Below are 17,820 nucleotides of genomic sequence, written 5' to 3' on the forward strand. Positions count from 1 at the left end.
TTAACATATATGGATTGATGTAAACACTAAAACTTATGTTTATGTGTTATTTTAATGTATTTAGATTCATCTACAACTTATTTTTATGTGTATTTTTAATGTTCGAACTTGTAAATATCAAATTCATAATATATATATATATATATATATATATATATATATATATATATATATATATATATATATATGTGTGTGTGTGTGTGTGTTTGTGTAGTAAAATAGAAAGAATGATGAAAAATATAGAAACCGGTTCACCTGGTGGTCGAACCGGTTAAACCGGAAACCAGTCACCATACCGGTTTAACTAAAAAAACCGGTTTTTAAAACATTGATTATAACCAAAACCGATATAAACTAAACCAACTAAACGGTAGTATGTTTTTTTAGAAAACCAAACAAGATTAAAACAGGTAAATATACCACCACTATTTAAAAGTAACAATTTTATCGTTTCTAAGCCAATATATGTATAGACTTTTCTAAAATCCCATGTGTAAACCATTGTTACTTTATTCTCATTTCAACCAATAATTTATGTTTTTCTTTTGTCGTGTTATATTCAAGAAAAGTCATAGTTTTATTGTTAAAGAACCTAACATATATATATATATATATATATATATATATATATATATATATATATATATATATATATATATATATATATATAGGGTTAGATTATTTTGTTTTTGTTAAGTATTGTATGCCCATGTAATGATTGTAGGCCAATCATTTGTGGTAATTTAAGAAATTGATTTTCTTTTTAAATTAAATAGAAAAAAATCAAATAAATGGGCTTTAATCAATTGACCGGTCAAACAATGGTAGAATGGTATTTTGCCCCGTCTCTTAATTAGAAAACGGTGGATAATATGAAATGATCAACCGATAATCCCAAATATCTCGCTTACTCTAATAATCAAGAACCCAAATCCTTAGGAGGTTGAAAAACATTATGATTTATTGTAATCAGTCTTCAAAAATCGGAAGATCGTTTGAAGGTTTTTCTTATAAATATCGACATTTAACCCTAGAAGACGGAATCGACATTTGGGGGCTTATACTAATGGTATTCTGCAACAATGAGGAGTACACGATCCAGTTCATTTAAGTCAAAGTTCAAGAACATAGTAGAAACGGCGTTGAATCTTGAAGACGACAATGAAGATTTCGTTGCTGAACCTGAAGGTAACAATTTTTTTGGTGATATTTAATGTTTATTTAGTTCGAAAAATGTAGTAGAATTTAGGAAGTGTTTTTGAAATCTTTTATATGCATGTATGATTTGTGGTCTGGAAGAAAAATGTGTCATTTTTTCGTATTTTATTAAGAATCGTTACTGTGTATGTTATTCTGCCAGAATGTTCTGTTTATATGAACGTGACCATGGTTGTTATTCTGATAGAATAAGTATACTTGTTTTACTGGTTAAAATTTAAGTTGTTAGTTAGCTTTTTTTTACAGGTTTTAAATTCTAATGGAATCACAGTTTGTATATGATTTAGTACCTAAAACTGAAAAAATCGTAGTGATTGTATGTTGAATAAGGTTACATGTTTCATATTTTAATAGAATGTTCTGTGTATATGAACCTAAACATTGTTGATATTCTGGTAGAATTGTAATCTAAGTTTCTATATTTAAGTAGTTAATTAGCATTTTAAACTGAAAAAATCATAGTTCTTGTATATGAAATAAGTATACATGTTTCATATTCTATTAGAATGTAATGTGTATAAGAACCTGAACATGGTTGATATTCTGATAGCATAAGTGTACTTGTTTTACTAGTTAACATTGTAAGCTAAATTTCTATATTGAAGTAGTTAATTAGGATTTTATACAGAATTTTAATTCTAATGGAATCATAGTTTGTAGATGATTAATGACTGAAACTGAAAAATTGATAGTTCCTGTATATGGAATAAGTATACATGTTTCATATTCTATTAGAATGTAATGTCTATAAGAGCCTGAACATGGTTGATATTCTGCTAGCATAAGTGTACTTGTTTTACTAGTTAACATTGTAAGCTAAATTTCTATACTGAAGTAGTTAATTAGCATTTTATACTGAATTTTAATTCTAATGGAATCACAGTTTGTAGATGATTAATGACTGAAACTGAAAAATTGATAGTTCCTGTATGTGGAATAAGGTTACATGTTTCATATTCTAATAGAATTTTATGTGTATACGAACATGAACATGGCTGATATTCTGCTAGCATAAGTCTAGTTGTTTTACTAGTTAACATTGTACGCTAAATTTCTATATTGAAGTAGTTAATTAGCATTTTATACAGATTTTTAATTGTAATGTAATCATAGTTTGTAGATGATTAATGACTTCAACTGAAAAAATCATAGTTAACTTATGTGGAATAAGTTTACATGTTTCATATTCTAATAGAATGTTCTGTGTATATGAACCTGAAAATGGTTGATATTCTGCTAGCATAAGTCTACTTGTTTCACTATTTAACACTTTTAATAGAATGTAATATTATATATGAGTGTGAAATTCGATTGTATGAATCTGATAGAATTCTAAATTAAATGTATTTGATTCTTGTAGAATTAGCCTACTTGTTTTATTAGTTAACTTTGTAATGAAAATTTATCCGTGTAAGTAGTTAATTAGCTTAGCATAAAAATGTTAAATTGTAACTGAATCAAAGTTTGTAGATGATTAATGAATTAAACCGAAACAATCAAAATCTTATATATTGGAAAAGATTACGTGTGTAATATTCTAAAAGAATGTAATGTTGCATATGAGTGTGAATATGATTCTGGTATAACTCTGAATAAACAGTATTTGATTGTTGTAGAATAATTTATTTTTATATTTTGTTAGAATTTATTATATTATAATATATTTGTGTGATGTTAATGTTTTATTCTGTTTGAATCGGTATTTTGTGTGTATGATGGTTTTGTTATAGAAATAAAATTTTAATCTGTTATAATATACGGAATATCTTAATTTATAAAACATTAATCCCAAATTATCTAATACTAAACATTATGCTATCTATTGTGTGTTGTATCAGAACAAATTCAGGAAGAAGAACATGTGAACCGAGAAAGAAGGTCAAAGAAAAAACTTGATAAATCAGTTGAACAAAAGACAACTCCTAAACCTTTAAATGCACTACTTTTGGAAAGAGAGATAAGGTCGAAGAGGCAATTTGATAGAGTTCCAACTGTAAAACGTTTAAAAAATAAGGGAATTGCTGAATCCGTCAAAGAGGAAAAAGAAGATAATGTTAGAAAAACAAATAAGGAATACCCACCTGGTTTAAGATACCTTCCAACCAGAATGAAATGTGATAACATCACTGCAGCTGTTATGGGAATGTCGCCGGAACAGAAACAAGCAATCTTGAGAATGGGTTTTGGATCAATTCTGCAAGTGAATATTACAAGTTATCTTGGACAACTAAGCTACTATCTTTTAGATGTTTATGATGCAGATAGTAAAAGACTTGTCCTACAAAACTCTGTTATTGAGATAACAGAACAAACAGTGCATGATATGATGGGGTTGCCATTTGGTGGAGAAGACATCAATGAGTTACCATTGTGTGATAAGGGAAATCAAATTCTAGAAGAATGGAGGGGACAATATAGTGGTGATAAGTTCAATGGTGAGGAGTATTTAAGAAGGATTCATGCTACAACAAAGGATAATTTGATGTTTAGGCTGAATTTTTTGACCTTATTTGTTAACAACTTCATAGAGTCAATGTTGATGGGAACAAATCAAATAAAAGTGGTAAGGAAGTTGGTGTTGGTAGAAGACTTTTTAAAGTTAAATTGGTGTAAATATATGCTTGATTGTTTGGGATCTAGGAAAAAACTATGGAAAAGGGATGACAAATCAAGCTACTACAGTGGTCCTATTACACTTCTGATTGTAAGTTTGAAATAGTTTTATATGAAAATATATATTTCGTATCGATTTATTATTGATGTATTGATTAAGTTAATGTTTTTTTTTTTCAGTTGGTGTACGTGTATATCATGAAGTATTCTATCAAGATAGACAAAAGGCTTCCTTTTATTGGGCATATAAACGGTGCTAAATTGTTAGAGATTCAACGATTGGAAATCAGTTTGGGAGGGTTCGGGAGGCAGTTTCAGGATGAGCATGATGATGTCGATATGGGCGATGAAACAGGAGCTAAAGAACAGCAAATGCTAAGCTTTAAGAGGGATTTTGGAGATGAGGAGGTAATATTATGGTAGAATATGAAGTACATATTCTGAAACTAATAGTTAATGATATATTCCAATAGAATATATAGTACATATTCTTGTAATGTAATTATTTATTAATTATATGTGTTGCAGGCGTACGCTGCTGTTATAGAGCATAGTTATGGGGTAATTCTAACAGAGAAAAGTACTATGGAGGTTGCGTTGAAGGATGGTTTGGAAAAATTACCTCATAGTGTGGTGCTGAATGAGTGGATGGAGAAATGAATGAACTTTTCAAGGGAGTGTTTGAAGGAAAAGTGCATGAGCCTTCCTGCTTTAATGAGGTAAATATGAATGATATAGGTGATGGCGGTGAAGGGAATAGTTCACCTGTTGGAGGATTGATACTTACTGAAGTTAATACAGAAAAAGAAGTCAATTATACCACACCTGTTGATACGACTTCTTTAGAAATGACTCAGTTTCATCGACTTCCAGGGGTGAATGAGGAAATGATTAAGTTGTTGGATGAAACTGAGTTACAGGTGTATAGAAAGAAAAAGCGAATGTCAGTAATCAGTGGGGATAATTTGGTAGGAAGAAATATAGGAGAAGCTGTTGATAATGCTGCAGGATATGATGATAATGACAAAAGGGAAAAACGTATTCCTAAAAAGGCAAAAGTCTTTCATTCGCCCTATATTGAAAGAATTATTAAGGTTGGGAAAAACTGACTAAGGATGAAACATGGATATGCAATTCAGTTTTTGCATCTAAAAGAGATGATGGGTCCGTATTTATATATATGTTTATATATGTGTCACCTATTATATTTCTATAATTTTAAAATGAATGTATTCAAATTAATTTTATACATAATTTTTTTCACAGGGATGAGATTTGGGACATTGGAACAGGTCATTTGCTGCACCAGGGTTTTGCATATCAATTCAATCATGGAATGTTTTTGCATTCTAAAATAATTGATTGTTGGGCTGCGTTTTTAAATAAAATGGAGAACTACAAGGATGAATCATCGCTTTCGAGATTTTTCTTCGATACAACTATTGTGGTATGAATTTATTTTGTAAAATAATTTTTAATTCAAATTTATGTTTGTAGAATTAATATTGATGTTGAGGTGGGGTTTTTTAGACAGAAGATATATTGAATGAGCTAAAGTCGGAAGATATGAAATGTAGGCTTTTTGCTACTTTATTGCGAATCTACACTAAGAAATTTGATGTGAAGCCAAGTTTTAGAGATGTTGCACTTGTAAGTTTATTTTATCAATATAATATTTGTGGCATCAATTAATATTAACTTAACCTCTTCTTTTAATGTGTACAATGTTTTCTTCCCAATAGTTGATGATGGAAAGTATTACTTACTCATCTTTGATCTGAGATCAAGTTTGTACTACATAGTAGATCATGTGAAGAGAAGAGGAACTTTGGAAAGAAAGTATGGCATGATACCAAACCTGGTGGTAAGATAATCAATAAATTTCTGATCAATAGTTTTCCATTCTAAGGAATATTATAAGAGTATGTTTGATGTATCTGTTGTAATTAATGACAGAAAAAACTGTTTTGCAACTACTTGACATCACAACATCATCCAATGGCAAAAACGTTAACTTTTAAAGCGGGACGTGTGATGAACATATCTTGGCTAGTCGAAAAAGCTGGAACAGAATGTGAAATATACCTCATGAGGCATATGGAAACTTACATGGGGGAAAATGAAGGGCGTTGGGAGTGTGGTCTTACAGGTAAAATGCATGCTGATGTGAGTGCTATAATTAAGTTAAGGACGAAATACATGGCAAGATTGTTGACATCTGATTTCAATAAGTTCAAGACTATGATAGTTAAAGATTTTGAAGTGTTTCTTAAGCTTGATATTTTGGAACAAGATATGCTTCTAAGAGAGTCAGATGAAAACAGGAAGAAAAAAAGAAAAACAAAGGGTCGTAGGTAAGAATTTGGAGTGGTATTTAATAAGTTGTAAGATAAACTTTGATATGTCATGAGTTGAACTTGTTTTTTTGGGTGTTGAAACATGACTCTGCCTTATGTTAGATGTTTGAAAAAGTAGTTTGTCTATCAGAAGTTATGAAGTAATGTTATCAGTATTTAAGCTTATATCTTATAATGGAATGTTAATTTTCGTATAAAGGGTGTGTTGATGCGTTGTTTAAATTCTGGGATGATGATGTTGTGCATTGTGAAAATCAAAGGTTCTTGTTAGTAATGTAGTTTTCATATAATACAAATTAACATTACTAATGCATGTGTTGATGTATTTTTGTTTCTAATAATCTTGTTAATATAATTCAATGTTGTGGTTAATAATGTTTTGTGACTAGAATGTTTTTTTACAGATTATATGATGATGATGCAATGTAGTATTTGTTATGATTCTGGTAGAATACGTTATATTGATTTAATTTTATGTTAATTGGTTGTGGATGACGATTGGATCTTTTTTCATTAAATTGTACCTTGTTTAAAAGTAAGTATCTTTTTTCATTAAAATGTACCTTGTTTAAAAGTAAGTATGTGTGTGTAAATGTATGTGTATATATAAAATTCTGTTGGAATGAATATGTTTATATAATATATAGTCATTTTGAAATAGAATATAAATATAATGAATTCTTGTATAAAAATTGCAGATATCGTTTGTAAAAATATAATGAATTCTTGTATAAAAATTGCAGATATCGTTTGTAAAAATAGGGATGAAAACGGGTTCTATGCAAATTAAAAGCCTTGATATTAGGGATCATTGATAAAAATAAATGATTCCGATTTGATTTTTTTTAAAAACATGATAAAGGAAAAAAATATTCATACGGTACTATATTCACATTCCAAATATAAAAAATTTCAACAGTACATTATATTAACTACTTAACAATATTATTATGTATTTTTTTTAAAGAAAAGTTGCAGAATATTTTCTTGACGAAATTATTCTATTAGAATGTTATATAAATATGCATTAAAAAACTCTGCATGTTATCGGAATGAAATAATTCTATCAGAATACTATAGCAAATATGACTTATAAAACATATCAATTTTTGTTAACTCGAATCAATGCACGCATTAATAATTTTTGTTAACTCGAATCTGCTCTGATATTCAGTTGGAATGATAACCTGTATGATCATATAACACATAAATATAGCAGAGAACACGAACATCTTATTAATTTAAACCATAATACTTAAAGAAAGACACATAGAATTCATCAAACGACCACTTTATTACACTAAACTGAAACTTGATAATACCATATAATTCATCAAAAATTACTTTTATTTTACTGAAATCAAACTAAATAATATCTAAAAACGACCAATTTGATGAAGTTCTTGTAGTTCTATGATTTCTTCAATCCAAAAGGACAATTCCTGCTATCATGACCAACTCCAAAGCATGTTTTACATCTTCTTATTTTCTTCACAACTTGATTCACCGGATTCTTGGGATCATTGACATTACCCAAATCCTTCCCGGGATTTTGATCATCGTTTTCCTGGAAGATTATCAGATTTAATACATCTGTATATATAAAAACAGTAAAAGGGTGTGTGGGGGACGTTTGAAACAATATCAGGATTATCGTTAACAGATGCTTGTAAATATGTAGCAATACCTGGTTCCGATTTCCAGTATGAACATCCATCGAATGAGTAACACAAATTGATCGGCAGATTATGTATTCGACAATTGTGATCTGTGTTTGTGGATCGGACGTTAAAATCGATTATATAGAGAAAATTACATTAAAGATAAGTAAATCAATCATAAAACATTGCCTAATATAAAGGGATAAGATTCAGAATAAATAAGAAATTAAAATGAAAGATTACATAATTACCCTCATGGATTAAAAAAATTAATTAATAATTTGCTAAATTGTGGTTGGTACATTTAGGCACACAATACTTGTTGAAAACATTTGAACCTAACTCTCTCTCTCTCTCTATCTATTTATATATATATATATATATCTATATATATATATATATATATATATATATAGCGTTAGATTATTTTGTTTTTACTAACTATTGTGTGCCAGAATGCACGGATCTGGACCACCGGATGGAATAGAATCAAAGGTCATGATCTAAAAGTCTATGATATTACAATAGGCTAACATGCACCATATAATCACATAATTTTCAGCATAAGGGTATTTTGGACAATTTACCTATATTAAAAAATGAAATTTCCAGATTTTAAGGGATAATTAATTCATTTATTTTTAAAAATATGAATATTTTGAATTAATGCAAATTTAAAAATCCGATTTTATTCTGTCAGAATGACAGAATGCAAACCATAAACTAGTAAATATATTTTCGATTTTATTCTTGCAGAATACATTTTCAATGCATTAATATTTGATAATTGACCTGATTTAAGAATAAGATATTATTTATATACATCCAACTTGTCTATGATTTTATTCTTAATATACATCCGAAATTAAATACACAATCATACATATTTTTACAGGCTAATATCCTTATTCATTTTAATATAGTTATACATATTCTAACAGAATATCATAAAAAATGAATAAAATTCTTAGAAAATAACATTTTTGAATATACAATTATTGAAAAAATACACTTGATTGTCTTCAATGGTCTATATAATCAACTTGATCTTCACATATATACTTGTTGTTGAACTCGATTCCAAATATTTATCTTGTATAATCAATATTGAATTCATTCTCCATGCAATTCTGAAAGAATAAGATACATTACTCGTTAGTAGCTCTTACCAGTTAAACAAATATATTTGTTGTTAACAAACATTCTCAAAGACATTCTAACAGAATGCATTTATATAAATACACTCTAACAGAATACATTACATAATGCACTAAAATCATAGTCTTTTCTTCTATATGCATAAACATTCTAAAACATGTATAAATGTATCATGTCAGAATTACTAGCAACGCATGTTGTATGTAATATTTATATTCTGATAGAATGAAAGTCGTGAATTACACCAAAACTCATATGTAAAAATTGAAGAAAATGAACAAACTAATGAGTAAGTGTAGAAAAATAACAAGTTTTAGACATGATAGCTCATACAAAATTCAATGATTATGTTGAATTAGACATAAGCGTTGGAATCCAAGATTTCATTTTAACGGAATTGGAATTTGAGATTCCATTCTGGCAGAATTACCCTCATCATATTAGATACCAAGGCGATTTTGCTACTACTACTAATTAAAGATTATTCCTTTGGTGCTTGATATTCATGAGGATACACCCATAATCAAAATTTTGTGGTAATTATCCAATCAAAAGAATCAAAATTGCAAAGGGAGAGAGAAGTATAAAGGACTTACAGAATGCATACCACAAGGTTAAATTCTTTAGATTCTCTTTCAGTCATTTTTTTTGGAAAGGGAACATCCCTAACGGGGGTTTCCGGGCCATCTTTCGCGCACCGACTAATCCCCCACTACAAACATGAGGCTTTGTCTCATGCCCTGGAGTCACTGCAGGCGAACCTCCATGGCTTTCAAACAAACACATGTTAGGCATTATCATCAAACAAGCCAAAATCCTGTGAAAGGCTTAGTGTGATCGGAAGCAAAATAAAAAAAATACAAAAAAACATAGATGGAATGAATATGATAAATGAGGTGATGGAAAAGTTTAAGTAACAAAATACTTAATTAATTACCTGTAACTACAAGCAATTAAGTTTTTATGTTCCTTGAAAATTTCATAAGAGTTCATGCCAAAAACCCATAAAAGTCTTGCAAACTCAGCTTCTAGTGAACACACTGATGTCACTGTGTTATCAGATTCAACCTGTTACATTGCAATCATTATTTATCACCATTTGAAACAATCAAGAAATCATTATTTATCATTATCACCATGTCTGAATTAAGAGAGAAATTAAATGAGTAACAGTACCTTTAACAAAATTATCATAAAGTTCTATTGATACAATGTTTGTGATTGCATCTAAGCTACTTCCACGTCGATCTAACAAGAAGCCATATGAAAAAAATCAGTGATAAGATAAACTGTTAAAGAAAAGTATGTAAAGAGTCAACAATGTACCGAGACTTGGAAAAAAAATACTTACATAAAGGAAATATCTCCAAAAAGCCGATACATGGAAATCGAGAATGGTAGGCAAGAACAGAAAGCAAATCATCATCTTCAACCCAATAATAACAATATTTTGATAATCAGGGACAAGAGAAAACGTGGAGGCGATTATGGTATTGATTGATGGTGATGCAAACTACGGCGGGAAGAGAATCGACTGCCGACAAAAAATTCCAACTCCGATGTCCTCTCTTTTTCAATCGTAGGAGGGTTATGAATGAGGTCTGACCCTCCTCTCTTCTTCGATCGTCAAAGGGTTAATCAGGGGGAAGAACATTTTTGAAGGACGAACGAATGGAAGAAATCTGAAGGTTTGATTATTAGGTCAACATATTTATTTTGGTGATTTTAAATCAAATCCCCCATTTATGTCAATTACCATAATTTTAGATTCAAGATTTACTAATTTACCTTTATTAATTTATTTAATTAATAAATAATTTGCTAAATTGTGATTGGTGCATTCATGCACACAATACTTGTTGGAAACATTTGAACCTAACTCTCTCTCTCTCTCTCTCTCTCTATATATATATATATATATATATATATATATATATATATATATATATATATATATATATAAAGTGAATACACCTTTAAGGTTATGTAAACTTAGGTACCCAAAATCACAATAATATGTCGTTTTGTTTGATATATTCATTATGGTGTTCTTAAACTTAACACCTAAATTGATTTACTTTAAAGATTTTCGAAATTTCACTATTATTTTTCTCTTACATCACATCTTTTTGGCGAACACCTACTAGGCTATATATATTATAGTTGAATATGAAAATTATGTTAGAGTAAGATAAATATGAAATTTATAAAAATCTTGGAAGTAAATCAAGTTAGTAGTTGAATTATAAGAACATTGGACAATTACAATGTACACATGATACAAAGGACGTAGTATGGTGAGTTTATGTACCTAAGCTTATGTACCCTTAAGGGTATATTCATTTTTCCTTATATATATATATATATATATATATATATACATATATATATATATATATATATATATATTATTTACTATTATATAAAACATATTATATATTTCTTGAATTTTATGAGGTACAAAATCTAATACATCATTTACAAACATGTTATGCTTATTACTTACTTGTCATATAACTTATAAGATATCATTTTAATTAACTAGAAAAAACACAACGTACCCGTTTTTTAGTTCAAAAATTAAACAATAATATTATTTCTCTCATTTTACTATTAACTCACATTTTCTCTCAATCCAATACCCATAAACCCTAATCTTCTGAGAGTTGCCATCATCGCACTTGACCGTCATCTCTAGCCGGAGCGGACACAGGATTTCATAGTAGGGTTATCACAGGAAGGTCAGGGGTTGCACGATAGTAGAAAAATAAAAATTTCGAAATTTTTTGGAAAATGTTACATTGTGTCCGGAAAAGTCAGGGGTTGCACGTGCAACCGTGTGCCCTATACTAAATCTATCATTGATCTCCATCATCTATCTACGCTTGCACCAATTTTTCGGAAACGAACCCACACCATTATCCATATATGAATCTCTCTCTACCCTAACTTACTATCTAACCCCGATACTACTCACCGTCACAGACGCCACAATCGCCTTAATCATCGTTGCCCCTATCTCTGTCACCAACTAGTGGGTAAATGTAGACAGTCACCACAACCTTGACCACCGTTTGCTTTATAGTTGTTACTACCACTTTCCTTAGCTCCCAAATTATATATCTCCACCATCTCCAATACCTAACTGCCTCCGCCACCCCGCCATCTAAATTCTAGATACCCACCATCACCATCACGATGACCGACATAACCGCCTGTTTTTTTTTTTTTTTGTCTTTTTTGTCTGCTTGATACAAAAGGAGAAAGAGATTCAGGAGTATGTTGATACGTATAAACTATAAAGGTTAATAACCAAATTATCCATCATCAATGCCTAGCCGCCTCCGCCACCCCACCATCCAAATTCTAGATACCCACCATCACCATCACGATGACCAATCGTAACTGCCTGTTTTTTGTCTGCTCGAGACAAAAGGAGAAAGAGGTTCAGAAATATGTCACTATGCATAAACTATAATGGTTAATAACCAAATTATCCATGTTTTGTTTCTAATTTTGACTTTTGCCATCAATTTGAAGTCTATTGATTTCTTTTGCTCGGTGACTTTTCTTTACCATAGTTATAGCTGAATTCTATAATTTGAGTTATGGATCTTAAATAAAGTTTAGCACATCAAACTGACATGAAGACTTAGCAAAATGATTATGTCTTTTATTAAGCTTTTTAGTATGTTTGTGTTTAATATATACGATATTTGCTTGTATATTAAAACAATTTTTTACTGTAAAATTTTTCTAACATAAGTTTTAAAACGAAAATCAAATATGATTTTGAGTGGAAAATGTAATTAGTTTGGAAACCTTCTTCAAAGAGGTTGAAAACACTCATTGTCATTTGAACACAACAACTTTGAAAACACTCAACTGTAAACCATTATTGTTGATTAAGAGATCTAAAGAACTGGGTGAGGTTTCAATTTTTTTTAATCCCAATCACATAATGAATGTATTATTTTGATATAGGTTTGGCATTTTTCTTTACGTGTGATGAAGTGATTAAGCACCAGATCGGGGGTAACTACCAAGTAGCAAACCACATGAACGAAATAGCACCAGCAACAATTAAGAGATTGTTTTTTTTAATTAGGAACCTGGTGGAAAGGTAAAGAAGCCGTTTGAAAGGCTATAAAAAAGTATCTGAAGTTTTGCTTTTCTGAAGCAATGTACTTCCATTTATTTAATAATATAACATCCTATTTTTTTTCATTTATATTATTGTTTCATTTTTTATTTCCATCAACTGCAACATTCTGGTATTTCATTTTTTAGACATTCTTCTTTGAAATTTTTGTGAGGATGGAAGGTTGCAAAAGAAAAAGATTAAAAATAAGGCATTAATTTGCACCATACACACAATGATCAGATGACGTAAAAAAATTGAGCTTTTGAAGAGTAGTTAACTTTGGATCTTTTGCACCGGTAATGTGTAAGTTCTATACTTTCTAATTCTTAATCTATATGTCTTATTTGATCATTTTGTCAACACCCTTTTTTCAATTAAGGTTAAATGCATTAAATGCATTAAATGGGACAATGTGTTTGACAATAGTATTCTATTACTTGCATTTAATTTGGATTAAAGGCAAGAAATAGCAATGCACTTTCTTACATTTGTTTGTACGGTTTGCCTTAATTTTGTCTGGTTTGTTTGGTAACTCGACTAAAAGCTTTGGACGATTTTACCTTTAAAAAACTCAGTTTGTTGTAGACCAGAAGCTCCTGATTCAGTTAGCCTAGCTCATCAAAGTTTGTTCCATATTTTTGTATTTCAGATGCCTGGAGGCACTGCCAAGTTATTGTTGGATTAGTTGTCTTCTTCTTGTTGTTATTAGGTGCTTGTTTAGATGTGTCCTTGTGCAAGATTTCTCTTAGTTGGGTTATTTTTGTCGTTAAACATTGTCTTTCTTTTTCAGCCAGCTGCCTGATTTATTCCTTATATATGGTTCCAATTTTTTTTATAGTGGCATAGTGGTTTAAGAAAGCAAAATTTGACTTTCTTATTTATAATTAACTAGATTAATGATTTTTTTTCATTAAAAAATTAAAATTGAAGGAAAAATTTTAGTTGCCAAATACCACTTAGATTATGAGATAAGTGTTAACAGTTAAATACCAATAAGAATATAACTATGTGGTTTGGTCAAATTAATAGTTTATCATATTCATACACTTATAGTATATGTTTACGGCCGCCGAACACAACGATCTGTCATTGTCGTTGCTCCTTTAAACCACCAAGATCCATGATCTTCTGCGCCACATTCTACCACCGAAGTCTTCTCCTTCCATTGTAGTTTCTCTTTCTTCTTTTGGTTTTCCTATTTTCTGTATTTTGGTTGTGAAATTAGGTTGTAGTTGTCAGTGAAGCATGTCACTAAATGAACAAAGTTCAAATACACTTGACATCATGAGATACAGAGGAAGAAGTACATCTATAAATTTTTATTTTTCTATAAGGTAAAATTACTTTGTCAATGCAAAGGTTTATCACGTAAAAGAAAACGGTTTCTGTTGAAATATCAAAAAAAACATTTTCAAATAGAAAAATAATAATGTAAAAATTTATTGTGAATATTTTGATTGTTTTGTGAAATGAAATTCGTTTAATATTAAAACATATTTTTTTATTGTAAATCGTTTTTATATCTAATACTATATTTTAGTTAATTTTATGTCCTATTTAACCATAGTCCCATACTACTTGACCACAAAGTGGACATTGACAAATAAAAGTTACTCTATCGATTAAGCAAAAATAATAAAATAATTTTTTTTTCATATTTTCTATAATGAATTATTTTAAAAAATATTATCAAATAGCTTATTTTACATACACATCTATCATACATGTGCTTCCACACAATTAAAAAAGACTGATACGAAAAAAGAGCGGCGAAACACTGCTCGAAATAAATCGAAACCAAACAATTTGTCGTCTAGGAAAAATTAACCAATCACCGGAATGAAACTATTATGCGCCCGCTGCATCGCGTGAATATGCTACTTGTGTGTGTGTGTGCATTTAACCTCAAATTCTGAATTTTAAGAGGTACAAGCTTTTACCGTAATATTTATAATCACTTTATGCATTAAAGAATACTGAATCTTAAAAAAAAACTAAATCTTATTCGGTTAATTGAAAAGGGTGGACTTTGAATTATTATTCCTCAGTTTTCGGTCAAATCGTCTTGAAGCCTGAGATCCGGCAAAAATCTTTCAATTTTGGCATGCTTTTCTTTTATATCAAGCATTGTTTCTCTCCTTCGCTGAAATAATTTCCAGTTTTCTTCCTATCTCGGTCAGAAAAACCCTATGACCAGTCCCTACCACTGTTTACCCCTGCTTTCTCTTGAAAAACCTTGACCCAAAGACAATGTCTTCGTTTAAAGAAAGGCAGAAACGAAATTGAGATTCAATAATGCCCCTGTCCCATCCCAAAAATCATGACTAAAAATTTCTTTTTAAAACATTAATAAAACCATAAGTATCCAATAATTTCAACCATATCTAAATATAGATATATCAAATTAGAGTATCATTTCAAAACATGCTCTAATTATCAGAGTAAAAACATCCTAGGCTAAAACTTCTTGGTGTGTGTCATGCGATCACCCCGAGCTCTTCCCTCCGCTACCGGAAATACCTGAAACCAAAACTAAAACCTTAAGCACGAAGCTTAGTGAGTTCCCCAACCTACCACATACCATATGCATATAACCATGAACACATAACCACGTACTGGGCCCCCGCCCGCTGCATCGGGCCCCGCCCGGCATCAGGTCCCATCTGGAATCAAGCCCCGCTCGGTATACAAATTTGTCTCTCTTAGGCCCCGCCTGCCTCCGGGCCTCGCCCGCTACACATATACGTACAATCAAATAGCATACTAATAAATAAGCACTCTCTAACTGTTCCCTGATATAAGGTCTCGCCTAACTAGGGCCTCGCCCCTGTCCTGCTACTGAAGTTATGGAACCCCGTCCATACTCCTGTTAATAGTGTGATACGCCCCCCGCCCCCCCACAGTCACTCCCTTCCTATCACGGGCCTCGCCCCTACTCTGCTAATGTTGAGATATGGAATCTCATCCATACTTAGCTAGTGATGAGATACGGGACCTTGCCCACACTCACCTCCTTACTAGGCACATATAAATATCACAGACACAATAAGTATAATCTAACATACAACATAAGAATCTTCCTCGGGATTGCCCCGGCATCAGACCCCCGGTCCGGAGACATACTATCATCTAACATACTACGGGCTTACCCCGACATCGGAGCCCCAGTCCTAAATCTATCATACCTGCTCATGTAAGAATCACAAAGACCTCTAGCATTCCGACCTTCCTGGGGCCTCGCCCGACATCAGGTTGAAACCCGGAATATATTCAATAAGTGCTTTGGGCTAACCCCCGAGTCTTCCTACTATACATAAACATAACATAATGGGCCGACATTGGTGGCTTAGACCCATACAAACAGTAAGGAGACTCACCTTGCACTGCTGAAGACTAGCTGAACACTTCTGACTGCTATCAGGCGACTCCTAAACTGCCGATCCTTCGGCTCCCCGAACTATTAAGACCCAAAATAACACTTAGACCACAATACCCTCAAAAGTCAAACTAGGTCAAACTTGGTCAAAGTCAACGCTCCGAGTTGACATCAACTCGCCAAGTTGACTCATCAAATCGTCGAGTCCCACAATTCACAAGTTACTTCTGGACTTCGATCATACTCGTCGAGTTCTCCTTGAACTCATCGAGTACGCCTTCAACACATTGGGAGCCTTCTTCATCTGACTCGTCGAGTTCTCCTTTGAACTTGTCGAGTCCACCTTCATAAATTAGGGAGATTGCCTTGGACTCGCCGAGTTCCTCCTTGAACTCGTCAAGTACGATGATCTTCAGGTCCACTATGAACCCAGACTGACTGAGTGCCTTACTAACTCAACTCATACCTTCTAGCAGAAGGGTTTTGGGTAAGGAAACGGTCTGACTCGCCGAGTCCTATAAGTGACTCATCGATTCACTCTATCTCCAAATCTATTTAGATGATTTCAATCGAGCACAAATTATCCAAGACCCAGATCTAACTTTCTAGGGTCGGAATAACACGCAAAGCTACTGCCTTTACATGCATGCATGACCCTTTTTTCTCAAAAGGCCATAACAACCTCTTAAACTTTGCATGGGGAGTTCTAATGGAATAAAGCTTCCATCTTTATGCCTTAACTACCCACAAAACTCTTGGATCTGAAAGGATCTTGCTTGGGGACATCCAAATCCCACAAACACCCATTCATGGACCAAAATCTTCATAAAAGGGACTATAAAGAGATCTATTAAGTCAAAAGCCAAGATGAAGACTTGATTACCAAGAAATGCAGCCACTGGAGTGTATCTTCTAGATGTACTTCCTCCTTCTTGAAATTCCAACTTTCTTCTTCTCCTTCTTCCTCTTCAAGAGTACACAAATCACACAAAGGTGGCTCAAATACTCACTAGGTGCACTAGGGTTTCGTGGGTGAGGGTTTGGGGTCTGGAGGCTGAAGATGAGGCTGAGGGAATGAGAATATGATGCTTAAACAGGGCAACAAGTTCAGAAATTAAGGTTTCCCAACCCAGGCCAGACTCGTCGAGCCAGTCCCCTGACCCGCCGAGTCGGCCACTTAATCCACGACACAGAACTCACTCCTACTCGTCGAGTTCCTCCCTGGAATCGACGAGTAGACCTCTCGACTTGGGGTTTTTTCCTCCCTTTCTTGACCTTCTAAATTCGGGGTGT

General features: G+C 31.9%; 1 protein-coding gene across 1 annotated transcript; it reads left to right on the plus strand.

The window, feature by feature from the left end:
- The first annotated feature begins 788 nt into the window (after positions 1 to 788).
- On the plus strand, positions 789 to 6,353 carry LOC145052031 (uncharacterized). Its single transcript, XM_078999848.1, has 8 exons — positions 789 to 1,188; positions 3,057 to 3,922; positions 4,012 to 4,239; positions 4,360 to 4,995; positions 5,098 to 5,278; positions 5,362 to 5,481; positions 5,574 to 5,695; positions 5,788 to 6,353. The coding sequence occupies exons 1-4, from the start codon at positions 1,083 to 1,085 to the stop codon at positions 4,489 to 4,491; spliced, it is 1,332 nt and encodes a 443-aa protein (XP_078855974.1). The 5' UTR covers positions 789 to 1,082; the 3' UTR covers positions 4,492 to 4,995; positions 5,098 to 5,278; positions 5,362 to 5,481; positions 5,574 to 5,695; positions 5,788 to 6,353.
- The last annotated feature ends 11,467 nt before the right edge of the window (positions 6,354 to 17,820 follow it).

This window comes from Lactuca serriola, chromosome 5 (genome assembly GCF_051521515.1).
Source record: "Lactuca serriola cultivar US96UC23 chromosome 5, Lser_US96UC23_V15, whole genome shotgun sequence".
Classification (NCBI taxonomy): Eukaryota; Viridiplantae; Streptophyta; class Magnoliopsida; order Asterales; family Asteraceae; genus Lactuca; species Lactuca serriola.

What these genes read in the sequence shown, in the direction of transcription:
- LOC145052031 (XM_078999848.1), top strand. Translation starts at nt 1,083, where the DNA reads ATGAGGAGTACACGATCCAGTTCATTTAAGTCAAAGTTCAAGAACATA. An exon ending in TTTCGTTGCTGAACCTGAAG is followed by an intron (nt 1,189 to 3,056) that starts GTAACAATTTTT and finishes GTGTTGTATCAG; the next exon opens with AACAAATTCAGGAAGAAGAA. An exon ending in GGGATTTTGGAGATGAGGAG is followed by an intron (nt 4,240 to 4,359) that starts GTAATATTATGG and finishes TATGTGTTGCAG; the next exon opens with GCGTACGCTGCTGTTATAGA.